At 36.3% G+C, this 20,223-nt stretch overlaps 1 protein-coding gene across 2 annotated transcripts in view; it reads left to right on the top strand.

Moving 5' to 3' along the window:
• LOC113085839 (copine-5-like) overlaps positions 1–11,498 on the top strand; it is a 65,850-nt gene extending 54,352 nt beyond the window's left edge. For both annotated transcript variants that reach the window (XM_026255274.1, XM_026255273.1), the window contains 6 exons: positions 79–260; positions 1,109–1,236; positions 4,523–4,625; positions 9,664–9,721; positions 10,240–10,313; positions 10,823–11,498. In XM_026255274.1, coding sequence (XP_026111059.1) covers positions 79–260; positions 1,109–1,236; positions 4,523–4,625; positions 9,664–9,721; positions 10,240–10,313; positions 10,823–11,011 — 734 coding nt within the window. In that variant the 3' untranslated portion in view covers positions 11,012–11,498. The remainder of the gene's footprint in view (positions 1–78; positions 261–1,108; positions 1,237–4,522; positions 4,626–9,663; positions 9,722–10,239; positions 10,314–10,822) is intronic.
• The last annotated feature ends 8,725 nt before the right edge of the window (positions 11,499–20,223 follow it).

Below are 20,223 nucleotides of genomic sequence, written 5' to 3'. Positions count from 1 at the left end.
TTGGATTGGTTGGTTGATTGATTGGACAGAATCAGATTTTGCCTTAATTTATGATTTGTCTCTCTCTTTAAACTCTAGGGAACCCTTCTCAGTCTACCTCCCTGCATTACATGAACCCCTATCAGATGAACGCGTATGCCATGGCGTTGAAGGCCGTGGGCGAGATCATTCAGGACTATGACAGCGATAAGATGTTTCCTGCATTGGGCTTTGGAGCCAAGCTTCCTCCTGATGGCCGGGTTTCCCATGAATTTCCCCTGGTACCTGTTTCCTAGATATGATAGATTATGTGGATTTCACAGCTAGCTGGTGCACATGCAGAGTCATTTCTGTTTGAATCCTAAATGCGTGCCATGATATTTAGACACTCTGAGTAATGTTGGTTTGTGAATTTTAATGTGTGAGGGTATGTATGGTTGTTTTGAAGTATTTATTTAGTTGTTTGCACATATGTTGGTGATATTGTAATTAGAAATGCTCGGTTAAATCTGTTTAATGTGTAAATAAGGCTCTCCTGACACTCCTGCTCATTAACGTTACCCAAGCATTCATGATGTGTGTGTGCCAAACCCTCATCTCGTTGAGCATTTTGAGTCTCTTAATTAGTTTTCGCTCGCTCTTTCTCTTTTAGTCCTCCGTCAGCTACTCCTCCTTCCACCTCCTTCTCCCTGTGCTGGAACTTAGGATCATGACTGTTCATTTTCATTCTTGCTGCTTCACTTTTCAAGTATCACTGTCCTTAGAGCATGAATAATTATCTAATGATGAATCATAAAATACCGAACAGATTCTGAGATCCCTAAGGCCGCCACACTAGAGAAAGTTTTGATGGTACGTTTAAAGAATATGAATGTGCAAAATTGTTTTTTAGTATGCAGCCTGAGACGCATAATCGCCATTGAAATCAATTGATCCACAGTAAAATTCATTGATGTGGCGCAAATTCTATTGCATAGACACCCAAATGAATACTCTATGCTCTAAAGTTTTATTTTCAAATGAATAATGATGGATATCTTGAGAAATGTCAAATGTTCTGATAAGTCTGCTGAGTTGGCCTTGATAGTAGAGGCATAGTGTTAACTGATCTCTGGTGTTCTCTTTGAAGAATGGTAATGTAGATAACCCATACTGCAATGGGATGGAGGGTATCCTAGAGGCTTACCACGAGAGCCTGAAGACTGTCCAGCTCTACGGACCCACCAATTTTGCTCCTGTCATCAACCATGTAGCAAGGTAAGAAAAATGCAATAGCATTTGCTCAAAGGAGCATGCTGGCAGAGTTGGAAACTTATCCTGTGTAAACCAGTGCTGAGATTGATTTCTACACTCAAATGAATAGAAAATGGTCCTATTAAATGGCCTTTGCTCAGTCAAGCAAAAATGTTAGTCATGACAGACTTTATTTTGAGATTTGCCTTTACAGTTTTGGAAAAACAAAAGATCACATTTTCATCTGTTTTGGGACTTGTTGGCTAAGGACACCGCACTCACGACCACCAAGGTGCCAGACAAACAAGACTGAAAATCTCAAAAAATAAACTGTCTGCACTAGGGATGGGTATCGTTAAGGTTTTAACGGTATTACTACTCTTACCGATACTGCTTAACATTCCGGTACTTTAACGGTATTCTTATCGGTACTTTGTGTTGTGTGTGTGTGTGTGTGTGTTTTTAAGAACAATTTGAGAACAGAATTAACATTTCTTTATTTTATTTTTTATGAGTTGGTTGGTTCATAGTAGCTGCAGCTTAAAAAAAAAAAAACTAAAAATAAATTATATATATATATATATATATATATATATATATATATATATATATATATATATATATATATGTGTGTAAGTATATATATATAATAAAAAGGTTGCAAAATGTGGCAATTGGCTATTTTGTAAACTAACTTAAGGTGCTGTGCATTTAAGTTAGCCAAATAAATGTTTACATTTATATACTGATTTTTCCTTATTTGGAATTTTAAAAACAAGTAGAAAATATGTTGATTTCATTCTCATTTTTCAACAGAATTTCTACGTAAGGTTAGCAAACCAGGCAGATTTTACATTTATTTTAAATGACGTGAACAACGTTGATTCAACATGATTTTAGCATACATACCTGACGTAGATGGGGCAACAACCAGAGACGAGCTAGCTAGGCAGTCGATACACATAATGCACTTTTGAAAGATGCTTTGACAGATTGCTTGTGTTTCCGCCCTTACATGTAAATATTGTTCTGCACTTATGACAACGAGGGTTGTCAGCATTAACTCTAGTGAAGTATAACCACACTTTGGAATGTTTTGCTCTCTCCGCAATCGTCACTCTTTGTATTAAGCGGGAGTTTTGAAACTGTTATGCGTGTACCGCGCTCGTTCTTGTTGTGTGTGTGTGACTGACAGACAGCCTCCGCGGCGTACATGCGAGTTCTTGCAGATCTCACAGACAAACGTCTTAATATGATCGCACATTAGAAATGTTTGGCGAGATAAAATGTGCACGACAACATTATTAAGCAAAAATACATAGTATAAGTTATTTTTTTTCCCTCCAGTACCGAAAGCAGAACCGATGCCGTCAGATCTTACTGATACTACGGCCTTTCATAATTTAGCCCGGGGCCAGTTTAATACCGGGTTTCCCTAGTCTGCACACTTGAAATCCTTTAAGCTAATTTAATCACCAAGTTTTCGGTCAAACGACCATCCTCAGGGTATGGCTGTTTGACCGAAAGCTTGGTGATTAAATATGTTTAAAGGATTTCAAGTGTGCAGACAGTTTATTTTTTGGGACTTGTTGGCTAAAACTTCATAGCCAGAGTCGACATCTTAAATATTAGAAAAACAGGGGCTCATAGAACACAACTGATGATCTTTAGGAGATCTTTTATCATAGTCACATTTTCTATTGTTTGGTGAATTTTAAGGCCAAATATAGTCAGTTCAATAGGAACCAGGAATTTGGCTTGAGGGTGAAAGATTCTCCCACACAGATTTCACACCGTGTTCATGCTGGTCACACAAATGTGTTGCTGTAATCACTAATAGTGTCACTAATGTGCCCTTACATTTAAGCTCACTGTTTAGGGTGCTGCTTCTCTTTGCATATTTTTCAGGCTGTCCCGGGTATTGATGTATGAAGGACAGTTTTCACCTTGGAGTAAAAATAAAACTAGTAACTGTCAGATATAAATAAAACCAGTTTTTGACATGTGAAGTCGCAACTGTGAAAAATAGTCATATGTTACAGAGAAAGAGAAACAAATGAAATATTTAGTCACAGTTGTGAGAAACAAAGTAACAAGAGATATAAGCATTGTAATTGTGTAACCAAGCTGAAACTGTGAGAAACAGTATCAACTGTGAGAAAAAAACAATTGAGAAACAGAGATAAAATATAAAGTGATAATAAAGTGAATACAGTCCCGATTATGAGAAACAGCTGAAATTGAGAGAAAACTGAGAAAGTCACAAATGTGAGATATACTATATAATATTGCAGTTTTGGGAAACAGTAAAAATCGTGAGATGTAAAGTTGCAATTATGAGAATCAAAGTTAAAATTGCAAGAAATAGTAAAAACTAAAAAAGTGATTACAACTGCGAGAAAGTCACAACTGTGAGATATAAAATCACAATTATGTGCAACAAAGTGACAATTGTGAACTAATGTAGTTTCATTAACAAGATTCGGGAGGAGCACGACACTTAGCCTAATTAGCACAGGTGGAGCCCATTTAAGATAATCAACCCTAGGGTATAAATACAGCTGACTTAGCCTACCTGTCTCCATTGACGGTTTATCAGCAATCAGCATCCCCCTCCACTAGAGTTCATTTTACACTTTTATATACGTGGGGTGGGGAGGGGTACTCTTGGCCCAGAGCCCTTCCCCGGACAGAACGCCAAATATGCATTATAATACTTCAGCTGATTATATGTAATTGTGAACTCTTGAATAAAGTGTCAATTGTGTAGCTGAGGAATAAAATAATAATTGCAAAAAGTCGCACTTGACTTCTTCTGTTTTGTATTCTGAGGCAGACACAGGCTTCTGTTCTCATGAACACTATAGCTTATGTAATAGTGATTGTACGTATTGTCAAAATGATGATTTAACAAGCATAACATATTTGTTTCATGTTGCTGTGACCGTGTGCAGACCTCCGAGAGACCAGATCTCCTGTCATAGCTTCTGTAAAGTGTTTTGCATCACAAAGAGCATTATGGGATTTTGATGAAGGCAGAAGAGCTGTGTCAATAGCACAGGGACGTCCCAGAGCAAATATATATATGCATGAGGCTCAGCGCTGAATTCTAAGTGTTCACTGAGGATGCTCATTCTTTCATTATTCATCCGCAGTGTTAAAACAAACAATCAACGGCACCAGCATTAACAGATTTTCATAACTGGGTTATGGTTCATTTGGGTGATTTGGATCATGACGGTTTCTGCTAATATGTTTGTTAATGTGAAAATGTGATTGTGTGTGTGTATGTGTGTGTGACTGGGCACAGGTATGCAGCAGCGGTTCAAGACGGCTCGCAGTACTTTGTGCTTCTCATCATCACAGACGGTGTGATATCAGATATGGCTCAGACTAAAGAAGCCATCGTCAATGTGAGTTATCCTTGACCTTTCTCTGTCTCTCGCCTACTCTCTTCAAAAACTGTTTACATCATCATATTCTGGTGCAACACTGCATCACAACTGCCCCCCAGGAAAAGTCAAAGAAGAGTTCAGGTGCTTTTTGGGTCTTCCGGAGGTCCTCTCCGCACCTAATGGGATTCGCCTGTCTCCGTTGCTATGGTTACCCAGCAGACTGGATTTAAAGGGAATTTGCGACTGTTTAGTCACATTATTAAAACAGCCACACCTTCCTTTTAAGATCTTGCCTGCTGCTCTGTCTCTTCTTCACCCTCTACCCATCATGCTTTGGATCTCGGTCACACGGTAACATTTCTGCACTGACTGATACGGGTTCATGCACTTTGAATGACTTCAACACTTCATGTGCGTTATGCGTTTTTATGACTTGAGTGATTTTTATTGAAGTCCGCTATGGAAAGTCCACTCTTATGCTTTTTTCTGTTGGTCTTTTAAAACTGATTAGATACAAATGAGCTCTTTGAAGTGTTTCTCGTATCACTCTCTCACTCTGACTGCTGATTCTCTGCACTCACAGTGACTTGGCCTCTTATATATATTCTAGCTGAAGTAGCTGAAATGAGATGTAGGTTAATTCCATGGACTGAATGGTCATTGGTTTTTGTTATTAATCATTTTGACCATTGGTGTTTTTCGAACAAAAATTCTATATTCTAAAATTACCATTTTTACTCATTATTTAGTCTTGTTTCTCTTTAAAAATATCTAAACATCTTTAAATAAACTTGAGAAGCAAAGGTTAAGGTAAGTCTCTTATATCTGTATTCTCATAGAGCAACTGAGGGATAAATGTTTTAATAAACAAAAATCTAATATACTACAGCTACACTGTAAATATTTTAATCAGTATTTCTGTCTTGGTTTACAGTATATACAATATATAAAACATTTTAAACATGTAAATAAAAAAAAGGATTATTGGAGTATGTTTTACGAAAAATATATTATTTCAGAGTATTTCTACCTCAAAATTTCACTTTTAATTAATATGTTGCATCCCTAGTAAAAAATAATATATTCAAAATTTTATTATTTCATACGAAGTTCAAATTTATTTACATATTTAATGAAATATCGCTCAAGACTTACTGGTATAAAAATTTTAATTAAACTTTACCTGGAGTGCTAATTGTGCACAATATACATTTCTTAAAATTAAGCCTAAAATGTGTTTTAATGTCATTATTGATGCAGATTGTATAATCTTTGGATAATATAAGTGTACCTGAAGTGTACTTGCAATAGTTCCATTTTAGCACGATCAAATATCTACTCCAGTATATCTTTAATTGGACTTCAGCAATTAGCATAAAACAAATGTATTTCAAATACATTTTAGTATATATATATTTATATATATTCTACTTTAGAATACACTAAAGAAGTTATGTGGCTCAGCGGACAAAAAAACACTAATTCACAGCGTTTATTACAGGCTAGCTGCAAATGTGTCACATCACATAATTCACAGTAATCCATACTTATTTCATGGCTGAGAGAGGTATTTGTTAAATGAAAAAAGTCAGGAAAACAGGGAGAAACAAGAGGGAGAGGGAAAGTAAACAAACAAGTGAGCAAGAGAGATTGCGAGAGAAGCACTTGAAGGAAAGACCTACAGGAAATAGAGCAGTGAATTCATGAAGTGTGTGTGAAATGTGTTTGTTTAGACTCATCTTCTCGGCTCTATTTCTTTTAACACATGACCGCCTCTGTCCCCCGTGAGCATTTCCGGAAATGCTGACCTACTTCCAACCCATAAATATGTTTTTATAATCCTTGCCCATTGGCACCAAGCACTCAATGTCCTGTCTGCACAATGCACACAGACAGGGATTGACTGGTAGACAAAAAACTGCCTGGGACCAATACCATCCCCATCACAACACAAGTGAATAGAATAATTATTGCCTGATTTATTTATGTATTATGAGTATAAAGGTATTCATACTAAACATGTATAAGAGATATAGAAAAACGCTGTTAATGTTCATATACCTTGCTGTTACAATCTCACGTGAAAAGTTCAGAGCTACTTTAAGTCCTGTAAGTTGTGTGTGCTGTTAATGAATTCGAGACATGTTTTCCTCACCTTATTACGTTTGTCTTAAGTTTTTTTCCTTATCTGTAAATATTAAAAAGTCAAGCAAGTATTTCCATTTTGCAAAAAGGCTTGTTTGACAGCGAGTATTAGACTTCACAGACTTCACATAAGGAGCGCAGCACGTGCACACAAACATGTACCAATTAATATATTATTCTTTAAACAAACAAAACCTCACTGAAAGCTAGTAAAGTCAGAAACAAAGAAACATACAGTGAAAACTAATATAAATATATTTAATTTATTGATATTAATCTCCACTATAGGTTTGAAATTCTAAAAGAAGCAGTTAGCTGATTCTGCCTGACAATTTATAGAGTCCATCTTTTGGTTTCCCACATAAAGCTCAGGGTTTATTGAAGAAATCGATCTGTGAATCGTAGTAATTAATGATCTAAATCACTCATTTGGTTTGATTAGTTTTCCAGGTCCCACAGTTTAGGGTTTGTTTGTTTGTGCTGTGCTGTGCTGTTTGTGTGTGTTTGTGTGCGGCTCTTTTTCATCTAGTGTGATGTGCTTTTGTGTGACCCCCGGTGAAATTCCAATTCTAACTCCATTATAGCCCACAAACTTATCAGTGTGACTGAGGGTGTGTGTCCAGTCAGCTTTATTCGACAAATTATTCATTCCTCTCAACAGGCTTTCACGGGCCCTCTGTGGGAGCTCTTTTAAAATTCAGACCCTCAGGAGCCTTTAATATTTCTCTCTTTATATATTTTATATATTAAAGGTATATTTCATTATAAACTCTTCAGATTACATTTCAAAGAAATCATGTTTCCTCTTGTATGTATTTCTTGTATTTTAGCCTTTTTCAGCTGGGATCATGTGTGATGCATTATATGCAATTGTTTTTTCATTTCAAACCACCGGAAGTCTCTTTGGGGAGAAAGTGAGTTTTGTTACTCTGAATATCCTGTGGTTTTCTGGTTATCTGCTGTCACTGGTAAGCAGCCTCTGAGCTAGCTCACTCTTTACTTCTGTGATAAATGGGATTCGACCTGTCAGTCAGGCATCATATCAGGAACAGGGACAGTTAGCAAGGAGAGAGAATGTTGATCCAGGAGGGTTCTGAATAATGCATGGCTTTCACCTCACTGTATGTGAAAAAAATCACGCTGTCAAAATATTCTTTTCAAGCCATCACAGTCAAAGTCCCAGCGCTCTTTCAAACCCGACTGGCTTAACATGTTCGGAAATAGACAACTCGTTTTCTTTTGTTACTGCTATCACAAGCTGTGTATTAAATGTATGAAACTGTATTTGACCCTAAAATGATTGTATTTTACATAAGGAGAGTTTTTGTTTTGTGATTTATATGAGATTCTTATTAGACTGTAAAACAGCTAAATGATTCAGTTAAATAATGTGTTATATACAATCATGGCCAAAAATATTGGCACCCTTGGTAAATATGATCAAAGAAAGGCTGTGAAAATTCATCTGCATTGTTAATCATTTTGATCTTTTATTTAAAAAAATCTAAAAAAAAAATTATCCTTTCATTGGATAATAAGAATTTAAAATGGGGGAAATATCACTATGAAATAAATGTTTTTCTCTAAAGCCACAATTAACGGCACCCTTTTATTCAATACTTTTTGAAACCTCCATTTGCCGGTTTAACAGGTCTATTTTTCTCCTATAATGCCTGATGAGGTTAGAAAACACCTGACAAGAGATGAGAGACAATTCCTTTATCCAGAATCTCTCCAGACCCTTTAGATTCCCAGCTCCATGTTGGTGCTTCTCTTCAGTTCACTCCTCTCATTTTCTGTAGGGTTCAGGTCAGAGGACTGGAATGCCTATAACAGAAGCTTGGTTTTGAGCTCAGTGACCCATTTCTGTGTTGTTTTTGAGGTTTGTGTTTGGGTTATTGTACGGTTGGAAGATCCAAACATGGCCCATTATAAGATTTCTAACAGAGTCAATCACTTACTGATTTTTTATATGTTGTATTTGATGCCATGTGTCTAAACAAGATGTCCAGGACCTCCAGCAGAAATAAAGGCCCACAACATCAAAAATACAATTATATATTTCATTGTACACAAGGGGTACTTTTTTATCTCTGTGTGCACCAAACCCATCTTGAGTGTTTGCTGCTAAAAAGCTAATTGTTTAGTTTCATCTCACCATTGAAGCCAGTCCTATTTGAATTCCAGACAAGAATTTTCACTGCTGTAGCTCTTTTCTTAAAGCCTCTTCACTAATTTGTGAAGTTCAATTATCTTTTGCTGCACATCTGAAATATATTCTTTGGTTTTTCCATTTTGATGGATGATTAAGGGAAATTGGGCTTTTTTTCCCCTCCTCCTTATATTTCTGTGAAACAGGAAGCCATGGCTGGTTAATTTCATGTTTATAATCATGCTGGAGTGCTGAAAATTGTGAATATGAATGGGAATATACTTCAGAGATATTTTACTCATAAGAATTTCTAGGGTTGTCAATAATTGTGTCCAACGAGTATTTGAGAAAAACCTTTATTTCATAATGATATTTCCCACATTTTAAATTCTTATTATCCAATGAAAGGATACATTTTTTTGTGCATTTTTAAAATAAAAGATCAAAAGCATTAACAATGCAGATTAATTTTCACATCCTTCTTTGGTCATATTTACCAAGGGTGCCGATATTTTTGTCCATGACTGTAATGATGCTAAGCCAATACAAGTGCAAGATATAATGTTGTTGCGATGTTTTTTTTTTTTTTTTTTTCTGTACTGTTCGTTGTTGAATAGGTCAGTACATTACAGTAAATCTGAAAGATCTTAACAGAAATTTTGAAATCTGAATAATCAAACAGTAATTTTTGGATCGTATCTGAGTATGTTAACTGTTCGTCATGAAGTAGAATTTATCTTCTCTGTTTTCTTTTCTCAGGCGGCAAAACTACCTATGTCCATTATTATTGTTGGAGTTGGCCAAGCTGAGTTTGACGGTAAGACATTAAATTATTGTTATTTAGTTTCATCTTTATATCTCTTCTGCTATATTCTCCATTTTCTTTTCTCTTTATTTACTCTTACTATATTTAATGTATTGCAAACACAAGAAGAAAATGTTCTACATAATCCTTTATTGCCTGTTTGTACTCAGCATCTTCCTTACTGTTTTTAAACTATTAACTCAGCTAATAATAGTATTCCCACATGGAGGTTTAAAACTTGAATGCATAAATGCAACTCCACAGTTTGCATTCCCATAAAGTAGAGTTTCTGGATGAAAAGTCACCTAATTGGTAAGGTTTAGGGTTTTGGACTGATAAACAGATGTCAACACCCAGATCTCACAGCTGTTCAATATAATTAGCATGTCTCACCATCTGCTTTTAGTATTTGTGTTTGGCTTTTCATAATGTTCCAGCAAAGAGGTGAATGTTTGTGTCATGCTGGGGCGAAAGGCTCCAGATTGTTTTATTGGCTGGAGGGCAGATAACATGATGATCTCACTTTTTAGCCATGGTTGAACTGGACGGCGATGATGTAAGAATATCCTCAAGAGGAAAGCTGGCGGAGAGGGATATTGTACAGGTATGTACATATGTACTATATATTTGTATATGTATGAATTCATATGTTTACACACACACACACACACACACATACAATATTTGATGGTGAAAAGTGGTCGTAATTCAGGATTGTTCTGATAGTTTTGATTCGTTCATAATCACTGTTTCGGTTGGGAATGAAATATACGCATTTCTCAGCAAAAGCAGAGTCAAAGTAATATAACTCTTTGGGGAAGTTTCTAAAGGAATAACTTTAGGTGACCTACATTTACAGACATCTCAGATTCAAAGTACACTGCAACATCACACATGAAAAAAATAAGCTAACAAACAACAACAACGCTTGTACAGCCTATAAATAATGAAAGAATCCAGAGTATTTGTGTGTGTGTGTGGAACAACTGGGTTACATTGTTTACATGGGTATTTCAGTTACTTAGACTTGAAAAAACAAAAACATGAAAATTATTCAGGGAATAAATTAAACCACTATAGCTAACTGCTTTTTAATCTTATCTCTGCCTGCAGTTCGTACCATTCAGAGACTACATGGATAGGACAGGAAACCATGTCCTGAGCATGGCACGGCTTGCCAAGGATGTCCTGGCCGAGATCCCGGATCAGTTAATTTTATATATGAAGTCAAGGGGCATCAAGCCCAACCAGACACCACCAGACTACAGCCCACCTGGGCTCAGCCCAACCCCCACCGTATGAGTTTACCCAGCCTGCTGAAAGAAAACAGGCGATGTTATGTCACCTCCAATTTGGATCTCGTATAAAAACCAATACAACTGATTCAGTGGGAGGCGTCTAGGAGAGCGGATGGTTTCAAATCCCGGTTTTTTGATCTCATACACAGGAGAAATTGAAAACTCTATCTGTGTTCTGGAGGTTGAACTGAAGAGAACAGTACTTATCGATCTGTGAGTTGGTGTCCTCCTCATAATTTCTTCACAAATTAGCCAACATTTATAGTTTGAATCAGTCTCATTCAGATTCATACGTCCAACGTTGCTGGATATATGGAGAAGATCTGTGCAGGCAATGCAATTTTCTGCTTATTTAAAATCTCTAACATCTCAACATCTATAAAAACACTGTAGCTCTTGTGTGTCATATAGCATGTGAGGGGGACTGTGTGTTATATTAGGAAAATCTCCCTTGTATCTGCCAGAGGAGGCAAACAAGAGCATCCCTAGAAAGTCTGATTAAAAAAATATTAGTGAAAATATAAGTGGTTGTTTGAAATATTATACCCTATAGTATTACAATTAAGTGAAACTGTTTGATTTGTTTCTAGAATTTGTAGATAGTTGTGTTATGGTGGTTTGAGCAAAGTCTTTTTAGTACAAAGTTATATTTCCCATTGCAGTGTCCCATTTATAGCTTTTTAGAGCCATGATAAACAAGATTTTCTATTCTAAGCATGAAATCCAGGTAAAAACAATTGTACATGGCATTAAAACATTGTATTAAATGTATTTACGTACTTTAGATGAAATTAGTTAAGAAAAATCCATTGTAAAAGTCTAAGAGAAGCACAAATATTTTCTTAAAGCTGTAACATTTGTAAATGTTAATCAGAAGTCACAGATTCAGAAAATTTCAGACTGAAATTTCAGGAACAATCAGCTTACCAAATTTACTTTAATTTGCCCTTCTAATTCCATAATACTCCGGAGCCGGAATATCTTGATATTATACAGCAGCTCCTCGGACACATGTGAGGCATCAGGGGAAACATGAGAGATACCTCGCTGCTCGCTGCTGAAGATGATTGGAGATGAGGCAGCGTCTGCTGTTTCTCTCAGAGCAATGTCCGACTCACCTGATGTCACGCTTAACCTTAGCTCCCTCATTCCTGGGATTTTCCCTGGTGTTTAAAATACTTTTCTATTCTTCACCATGACAGGAATTGTCTTACTGGTTTCAAAAGATGAAAGACTTATTGCATGCAGCTGAAATTGCATTACTCGCAGTGCAAACATAACGCCGTTTTGTTTCTAGCTTTAAATAATTTTTTGCATTGGCGTAATAACAGGACAAGCATCGAGAACAATTAATTTCATAAACTTGCCTTACATACAGTAAGTTTACATTAATAATGTATAGCAAACATAAATTAGAAACAGTATTTAATATGCAGTATTATTACTAAGGAAGCGCAAGTTGATAACATAAAACCTTAAGAGGATTAAGATATTCAGTTAAATCTCAGAAAATGTTAGCTGTAAGATAAATTCTTGTCTAGCATACAGCCTCTTTTTGTCTGAGATCCATTCTGAAAATAAATAATCACTATCACAGACAAATCTGTTTGTATCAGTAAATACTGACTGACTTTTTTTGGACAGCAGGGCCGTTTATACTTGTTCTTACCCACAGTTTTGATACATTTTCTCCTTGTCCGGTTAAATTTTTATATCTTTGCTTGTTTGTCCGTACCAATGTTTTGGTTTTAGAACATGTATCTGTTATTATAGTGTAGATTATGAACTGTGAAGATGAACTCTAGTTTTATTTTCAAATCTCCACTGGTCCTGAAGCTACAAAATCAAGACATGTGTTTAAACACACCTTTCTTTTACAGAGTTATTAGCACACCTGGAGTTACTGAGAATGAAGTGATCCATCAATCAATTAGGAGGTGAAGATTAAGTCTGACAAAGGGAGCATTGGGTGAAAGGGTTTCTTTGAGAGTGTTAACAGGTGTATTGATTTTAAAGGCTTATTTACTCTTCATTTTATATTGTTAATGGATAGTTAATAGCTAAAAGATTATAGTCCTTTTACTGTTGAGAGGAACATTATTTTTCATGTTTCTCCTTTATATTTTGATTTTTTATTATTGAATTCTGTTTCTTAATATACAGTATTGTTCAAAATAATAGCAGTACAATGTGACTAACCAGAATAATCAAGGTTTTTCGTATATTTTTTTATTGCCACGTGGCAAACAAGTTACCAGTAGGTTCAGTAGATTGTCAGAAAACAAATGAGACCCAGCATTCATGATATGCACGCTCTTAAGGCTGTGCAATTGGGCAATTAGTTGAAAGGGGTGTGTTCAAAAAAATAGCAGTGTGGCATTCAATCACTGAGGTCATCAATTTTGTGAAGAAACAGGTGTGAATCAGGTGGCCCCTATTTAAGGATGAAGCCAACACTTGTTGAACATGCATTTGAAAGCTGAGGAAAATGGGTCGTTCAAGACATTGTTCAGAAGAACAGCGTACTTTGATTAAAAAGTTGATTAGAGAGGGGAAAACCTATAAAGAGGTGCAAAAAATGATAGGCTGTTCAGCTAAAATGATCTCCAATGCCTTAAAATGGAGAGCAAAACCAGAGAGACGTGGAAGAAAACGGAAGACAACCATCAAAATGGATAGAAGAATAACCAGAATGGCAAAGGCTCAGCCAATGATCACCTCCAGGATGATCAAAGACAGTCTGGAGTTACCTGTAAGTACTGTGACAGTTAGAAGACGTCTGTGTGAAGCTAATCTATTTTCAAGAATCCCCCGCAAAGTCCCTCTGTTAAAAAAAAGGCATGTGCAGAAGAGGTTACAATTTGCCAAAGAACACATCAACTGGCCTAAAGAGAAATGGAGGAACATTTTGTGGACTGATGAGAGTAAAATTGTTCTTTTTGGGTCCAAGGGCCACAGGCAGTTTGTGAGACGACCCCCAAACTCTGAATTCAAGCCACAGTACACAGTGAAGACAGTGAAGCATGGAGGTGCAAGCATCATGATATGGGCATGTTTCTCCTACTATGGTGTTGGGCCTATTTATCGCATACCAGGGATCATGGATCAGTTTGCATATGTTAAAATACTTGAAGAGGTCATGTTGCCCTATGCTGAAGAGGATATGCCCTTGAAATGGTTGTTTCAACAAGACAATGACCCAAAACACACTAGTAAACGGGCAAAGTCTTGGTTCCAAACCAACAAAATTAATGTTATGGAGTGGCCAGCCCAATCTCCAGACCTTAATCCAATTGAGAACTTGTGGGGTGATATCAAAAATGCTGTTTCTGAAGCAAAACCAAGAAATGTGAATGAATTGTGGAATGTTGTTAAAGAATCATGGAGTGGAATAACAGCTGAGAGGTGCCACAAGTTGGTTGACTCCATGCCACACAGATGTCAAGCAGTTTTAAAAAACTGTGGTCATACAACTAAATATTAGTTTAGTGATTCACAGGATTGCTAAATCCCAGAAAAAAAAAAATGTTTGTACAAAATAGTTTTGAGTTTGTACAGTCAAAGGTAGACACTGCTATTTTTTTGAACACACCCCTTTCAACTAATTGCCCAATTGCACAGCCTTAAGAGCGTGCATATCATGAATGCTGGGTCTTGTTTGTTTTCTGACAATCTACTGAACCTACTGGTAACTTGTTTGCCACGTAGCAATAAAAAATATACTAAAAACCTTGATTATTCTGGTTAGTCACATTGTACTGCTATTATTTTGAACAATACTGTAAGCCTGAAATTTCTACTTGCATAAATGTAACTTTTTTTAAAATCCTGTTTAATATGTAAAAATTGATAGTCTGAATACACTGTAAGTCGCTTTGGATAAAAGCGTCTGCTAAATGCATACATTTAATTTTTAAATTTAATTTAAAATTTAAAATTTTAATTTATATTTATGAGCGCATTGCTGCTAGGTGGCTTGCAAATCCGAAGAACAAATTACAGGCGTCCTGAAACACATGTATATCACTATCCAGAGAATGTTAATAGGTTAATTTTATGGCATGGTGTAGATTTTGCAAATACTATTTTTTTTATCCCAATATAATAAAAGTCATATAGTAGTTTACAAAACCATTGAGAAGAGATAATAGTAGGAAAAATGTAAATTATGTGTTAAAGACGTGGCCCTTGTCCAGTGCCAACGTTTCCTCTGTGAGATATGCATGATTGTGCCAAAATAGCCGATGGGGTGACGAACTGGCCTATTGCTTTGCGTTAAGACTCTGCCGCTCATCTCATAATCGAAATCCAGAGCATGACGCATCCCATCCTTGCTATATTCCTTTTCTTTCTCTCGTTTTGTCTTCTTTGTCTCTCTTTATCTCAGTCGATATGCATGATGAGCTATTTCCAAGCTGAACATAGAACATTGCTGTTGTCATTCCCGTGGTGTGTGTGAAATTTGTAATGGATTGCCTTAAAAATGACAATGAATAAAACAATGACAACGTTTTTCGAGAAAATCAGAGAGAGTTTTTTTTTTCTATGCATGAGTTTCTTCTTCATGAATAAATCCATCAGTTACAAACTGTTGGAGTCTATTACAAACTGAAGCAGCCTTTAATGGGGGAGCAGAGAGATTTTCTCATTAATTCATGTTAGATGCCATGACTGGGCCCTCCAGAGACAGGTGTGCATTTACATAAGTCTATTCCCTTTAGTTCCTTATATTCATTCCGAGCGATTAGTCACTAGCCTCTGATCGCAGTGTTTAGATGATGTACATGGGTGAGTTTCCTCTTCTCAAAGGGTAAAATACCATGAAATGTCATTAGCTAGTTTTTTTTTTTGCGTGTGTGCCGACACTGCAGAAGTTTCAATCTATGCAGTGTTCATTACGTTTACTTTCTAGTTGCAAAATGCTTAAACGATTGCTATTTATTTTAGTCATTTTATTTAGGTGAAAATAGACCGACTGCAAAGTGCTGTCATGATGCAAATAGAAAATAAACTCTTAAGTTGAGAGATGGGTAGAATTTGAACTAAGTCACAAGTATTGCTCAGACTTGTCTTTTAATCAAAGTCTTTTTGTCATTGCCGAACAGTGGCAAGAAGAGAACTCGCCATCCAATCAGTTGGCTCCCTGGGGCCGGTTGGTGTGTTTCCTTCCTCAAGAGCACCTGCAGCATTTAATAAGATTCACTTCTGATACATCAGATGCATCACCTGAATTGAAGCATGGGGGTGATGTATTGCTGCACAAAATTTATTTGTTTTCTCTCTATAGTAAAAATGCATTTTCTAAATTGACATCCTGCTTCTTGAGGCCATCAGCTGCTCTATAATGAGTGGAACCCTCATTATAAAATCAAAAGCTATTTTTCAATGTTACTAGGGGAGATGGAGACTCACAATTCTGACAGACTGATTGATGGTCCTTCAAACACTAATATATTGTTTTTGAGTGCTAATGCCAAATTAATTTCTTAAATTGCTGTGAAGAACCAGCAAAAGCAATGCTTCCATTGGCAACTGTTTCCCAAAAGATAAGAAGAAAAAAAATATACATCTGGACAATGTTCTCTGGAAGAACAGATCCAATGCATATCATGAACAGTCTGGGAGAGACACCAAGACAATACAGTGACAGAACAACAGAACAGAAGTGTATCCATAGTCTTACATAGGACAGCCTACTCTCATGGGGTCAAACTTTTTTTCTAATCCTTAATATTGTTTCAGTAAATGTTCCTCAATGTCATTCCAGACCAGGAATGAGGAGTAGCCTACCGAAGTTGAGCAGCTTTGAGCAAAGCAAATTCACTGACTTGCAGTTCAGTAATGTTGATTCAGTAGCTGCTCTGATAACTTATAGGTATGAGTAAGGATTCCTCAAAGTTATTTAAATAAAAGAGTTTGTGTGATTTTGAACGATTCATTCACAGAACCACCTCACAAGAGCACATTTAGCTTAGCTTAGCATAGATCATTGCATCTGATTTTGAATCTGATTAGACATAAAAGTTTTCAAATGAACTGAACAGGTTTGTTAAACAGTTGAGTTTTACTGTTTTCAAATCCATCCAGCCAATCTCCAGGTCTGACAATAGCACTTTTAGCTTAGCTTAGCTAAGATCATTGAATCTGATTAGACCGTTAGCATCTCTCTCAAAAAAGTTTCTATATTTTTCCTATTTAAAACTTAACTCTTCTGTAGTTATATCTTGTACTAAGACAGACGGATCTTTGCTGCTGTACCATGGGTTCAACAATTGCAGTGATATTACACAGCGCCTGAATATAGTCCCCAGCTAGTTTGTATAGTTGCAGCAATAGCATAGGGACTATTTTCAGGCGCTGTGTGATATATCATTGCGCCTGTTGCACCCATGGTACGGCAGCAAAGTTCCTTGATTATTATGCTGGAATGAGAGTATACTGTAGTTCCTAGCCATATTGGCCTAGAAAATAACATTTTGGTCATTTTTTGAGCAAGATGTTAATGGACCAGGAGATACTCTAGGGGAGTTGGAAAATTTGCCTGTTTTCAAAAAAAGTGGAGTGTTCCTTTAAAAGTGGTGCTGGAAACTCCGAGTGCTGGAGGTCTCCGAGAAATATTCAAATATGTAAGTAGGCTATAATAATTTTCACCAACAAACTTTTTCAGTTCATTAGAAAACTTTTATGTCAGACACACAACACCAGAATTTAAAACAGCTGCTAAACTCAGTCATTTAGTGGTGCGCGAGGGCAAAAAGAAATTGTTTTCCCCAATCATGTGTCTTTTGTTTTATTTAATGCTAAAAAGTAATATGTTGTTAGTAAATTAAGCATTTGGCTGTTAAAGGGCTTTGCAGAAATAATGAGTCATAGTTCCAATTATGTTAAAATTGCCAGTGGTACTGATAACAGCGCTATTAGAGAGCATCTCTAGATTTATTTGTAAGTATCAGGCTTTTGTCTGTTGTCTGTCTCCATTTCATTAGAGATGTCGGTCTCTTTATGAGACACATGGCTCAAGGGAAGACAGGTCTCAGGTCATCAACATCCTGTAAACACTAATGCTCTTTGTCAACATGCCGTAAGCTAGCCTGCCTTTTAAAACACAAAACAAAAAGTCACTCCAATGAAAAGCATGAGCCCGAAATAGAGAAACCAGGGAACATTTTCACAAATGTCATCTGAAATCTGGGGCATCAGTAGTCTAGAAGAATCCAGCCCTCAGACACATCTCATTGCACCTAATAGGTTACACATTTTTAAATAAGTGTGCAGTGTACAGTTTTGACATTTAGCTAGTAACAAGTAACAACACGTTTAGCAGTGTATTCAGAGCTGATGAAAATAATCTCCCTGAATGATAGAAATGGAATAAAATAGAATAAAATCTACATATTCACAATCAGAAATACACAAATGAGGGGTTTTGGTAAATATCTGGCTTGTGTGTTCATTTCAGGCATATTTTATCCGAACAACAGAATTCATTTGCAAGTGCAGCGAGCAGTTAAATGTGTTTTGCTGCTCAGAAAATTTGACAGACTTGCCATAACACATTCAGTTTACTCTGAGGAAAGGCAGAATAACCTCATGCATCATCATAAGCTGACTCACTTAATCATTGGATTGGGGTTCTGTGCTGTGAAAATAAATGAAATTATGCCAGGCTAACCTAAAATAAAATGAAGTAAGCTGATAAAACTGTCAACAGCTGGCACTTTTCATGAATATAATACACGTTGGTGTCCCTAGAGATTGACACCCAAGAAATAGCTTTTTTTTTTTTTTTTTTAACAGCATATTGTTTGCGTTTATTGACTGCTGGAAAAGAACAAATCACACAAATCAGTGCTTTATTAAAGACCAACATTTTATTTGATACATTATTTTATAATTTTTATTGATAGTTTATGTTTTTAATTCCTAAAGTCTGCTTGAACTCCAGCCTGACACTTAGAGTTTCTCAAATATAATAACATTGGCGAACAGAAACAGTAAAAGTTCAGCAAAACAATATCAAGTGAAATGAACAGAACATGATGTAAAAGAACATTTTTGGAGTGATTTAGTGACTTTGTGCATGTCTTCAGCATAAAAATACTAGAAACATTTATCTGATTTGGTCTTTAATGGCATTCCAATAAAGTTGTTTTACTCTTTCAATTGCATACCCGAGCACACATATACTTTACATCCTCTCCCCCTTTTTCTTTCTCATTAAGCTGTCTTGGCACTTGGTGTAAAGGGAGGGACACTCTGTCTGGGGCACATCAAAGGCTTTTGCAGAAGCGACAGGGGCTGATGAAATGCTCCACGCCTAATTTAAACCTCCAGCAGCAGCTCCACCAGAACTTGTCTCAAACATCCCAGTAAAAGTTAATGTAAGGATGGCCTACTTCAGGAAGCAGGCTCAAATCACATGAGGCTTTGATTTGACAATACCAATACTCTGTCTTCGAGAGGGAAGAACTGTATTTGCTCAGGGTGATGATGATATCCTGTGCTGCAGATGCTGATCAGAGACAAGTAATTATGCAATTTGAGATCAAACTGAGAAGGGAAGTGATCAGGAGAGTATCAAATCAAACACATTTCCAGCTGCATTTAGCCCAAGATTTGCTATGTCTCACAAATTAAAATATAGCTTCTGCAGGCTCAAGCTTTTCAAAGTTTTGCCTTAATAAAGTTAAAAAAAGTTAGGTTTAAGCAATATCACATGAACAAAAGTGCTGTTCTGAATATTAATGAATTGTTCACACAACTGATTCGTTCTGAAAGATTAATTTAAGAATGAAACACCAGTGATTTTATTCCACTGTTCAATTTAATAAGAAGATAATATCGATTAGCTTACATTAGTAGTTGTTTAGTCTATATATGCTTTGCCAAAGAAAATCTGAATCAACAGCTCTGCATCTCCAGTATTGGCAGTTGTTTTCTGAATGAATTGCTGTATTTGGATCAGTTGACTGAATGAATGATTCAGTGGTGCTTGCTCATCATTTGTTTGGTTCTTGAATCAATCTTGTTTCGAAAGAAGCGATTCTAATGACTCAATCAAAAAGGCAGTCACTTGTCGTCATGAACTTACTCGTGTAACAATGTAATAGTAAGAGTCACTGAAAATTCCAACCTGAACATTTTTGCAGGAAGTCAGGAATGCACACAAACAGACAAGTGGAGTGATGCTAACAGTGTTGGGAGGGTTACTTTTGA

Source organism: Carassius auratus, unplaced genomic scaffold (genome assembly GCF_003368295.1).
Source record: "Carassius auratus strain Wakin unplaced genomic scaffold, ASM336829v1 scaf_tig00042427, whole genome shotgun sequence".
Taxonomy (NCBI): Eukaryota; Metazoa; Chordata; class Actinopteri; order Cypriniformes; family Cyprinidae; genus Carassius; species Carassius auratus.
Note: the sequence above shows the minus strand (reverse complement) of the source record. Positions and strands in the feature narration are given on the sequence as shown.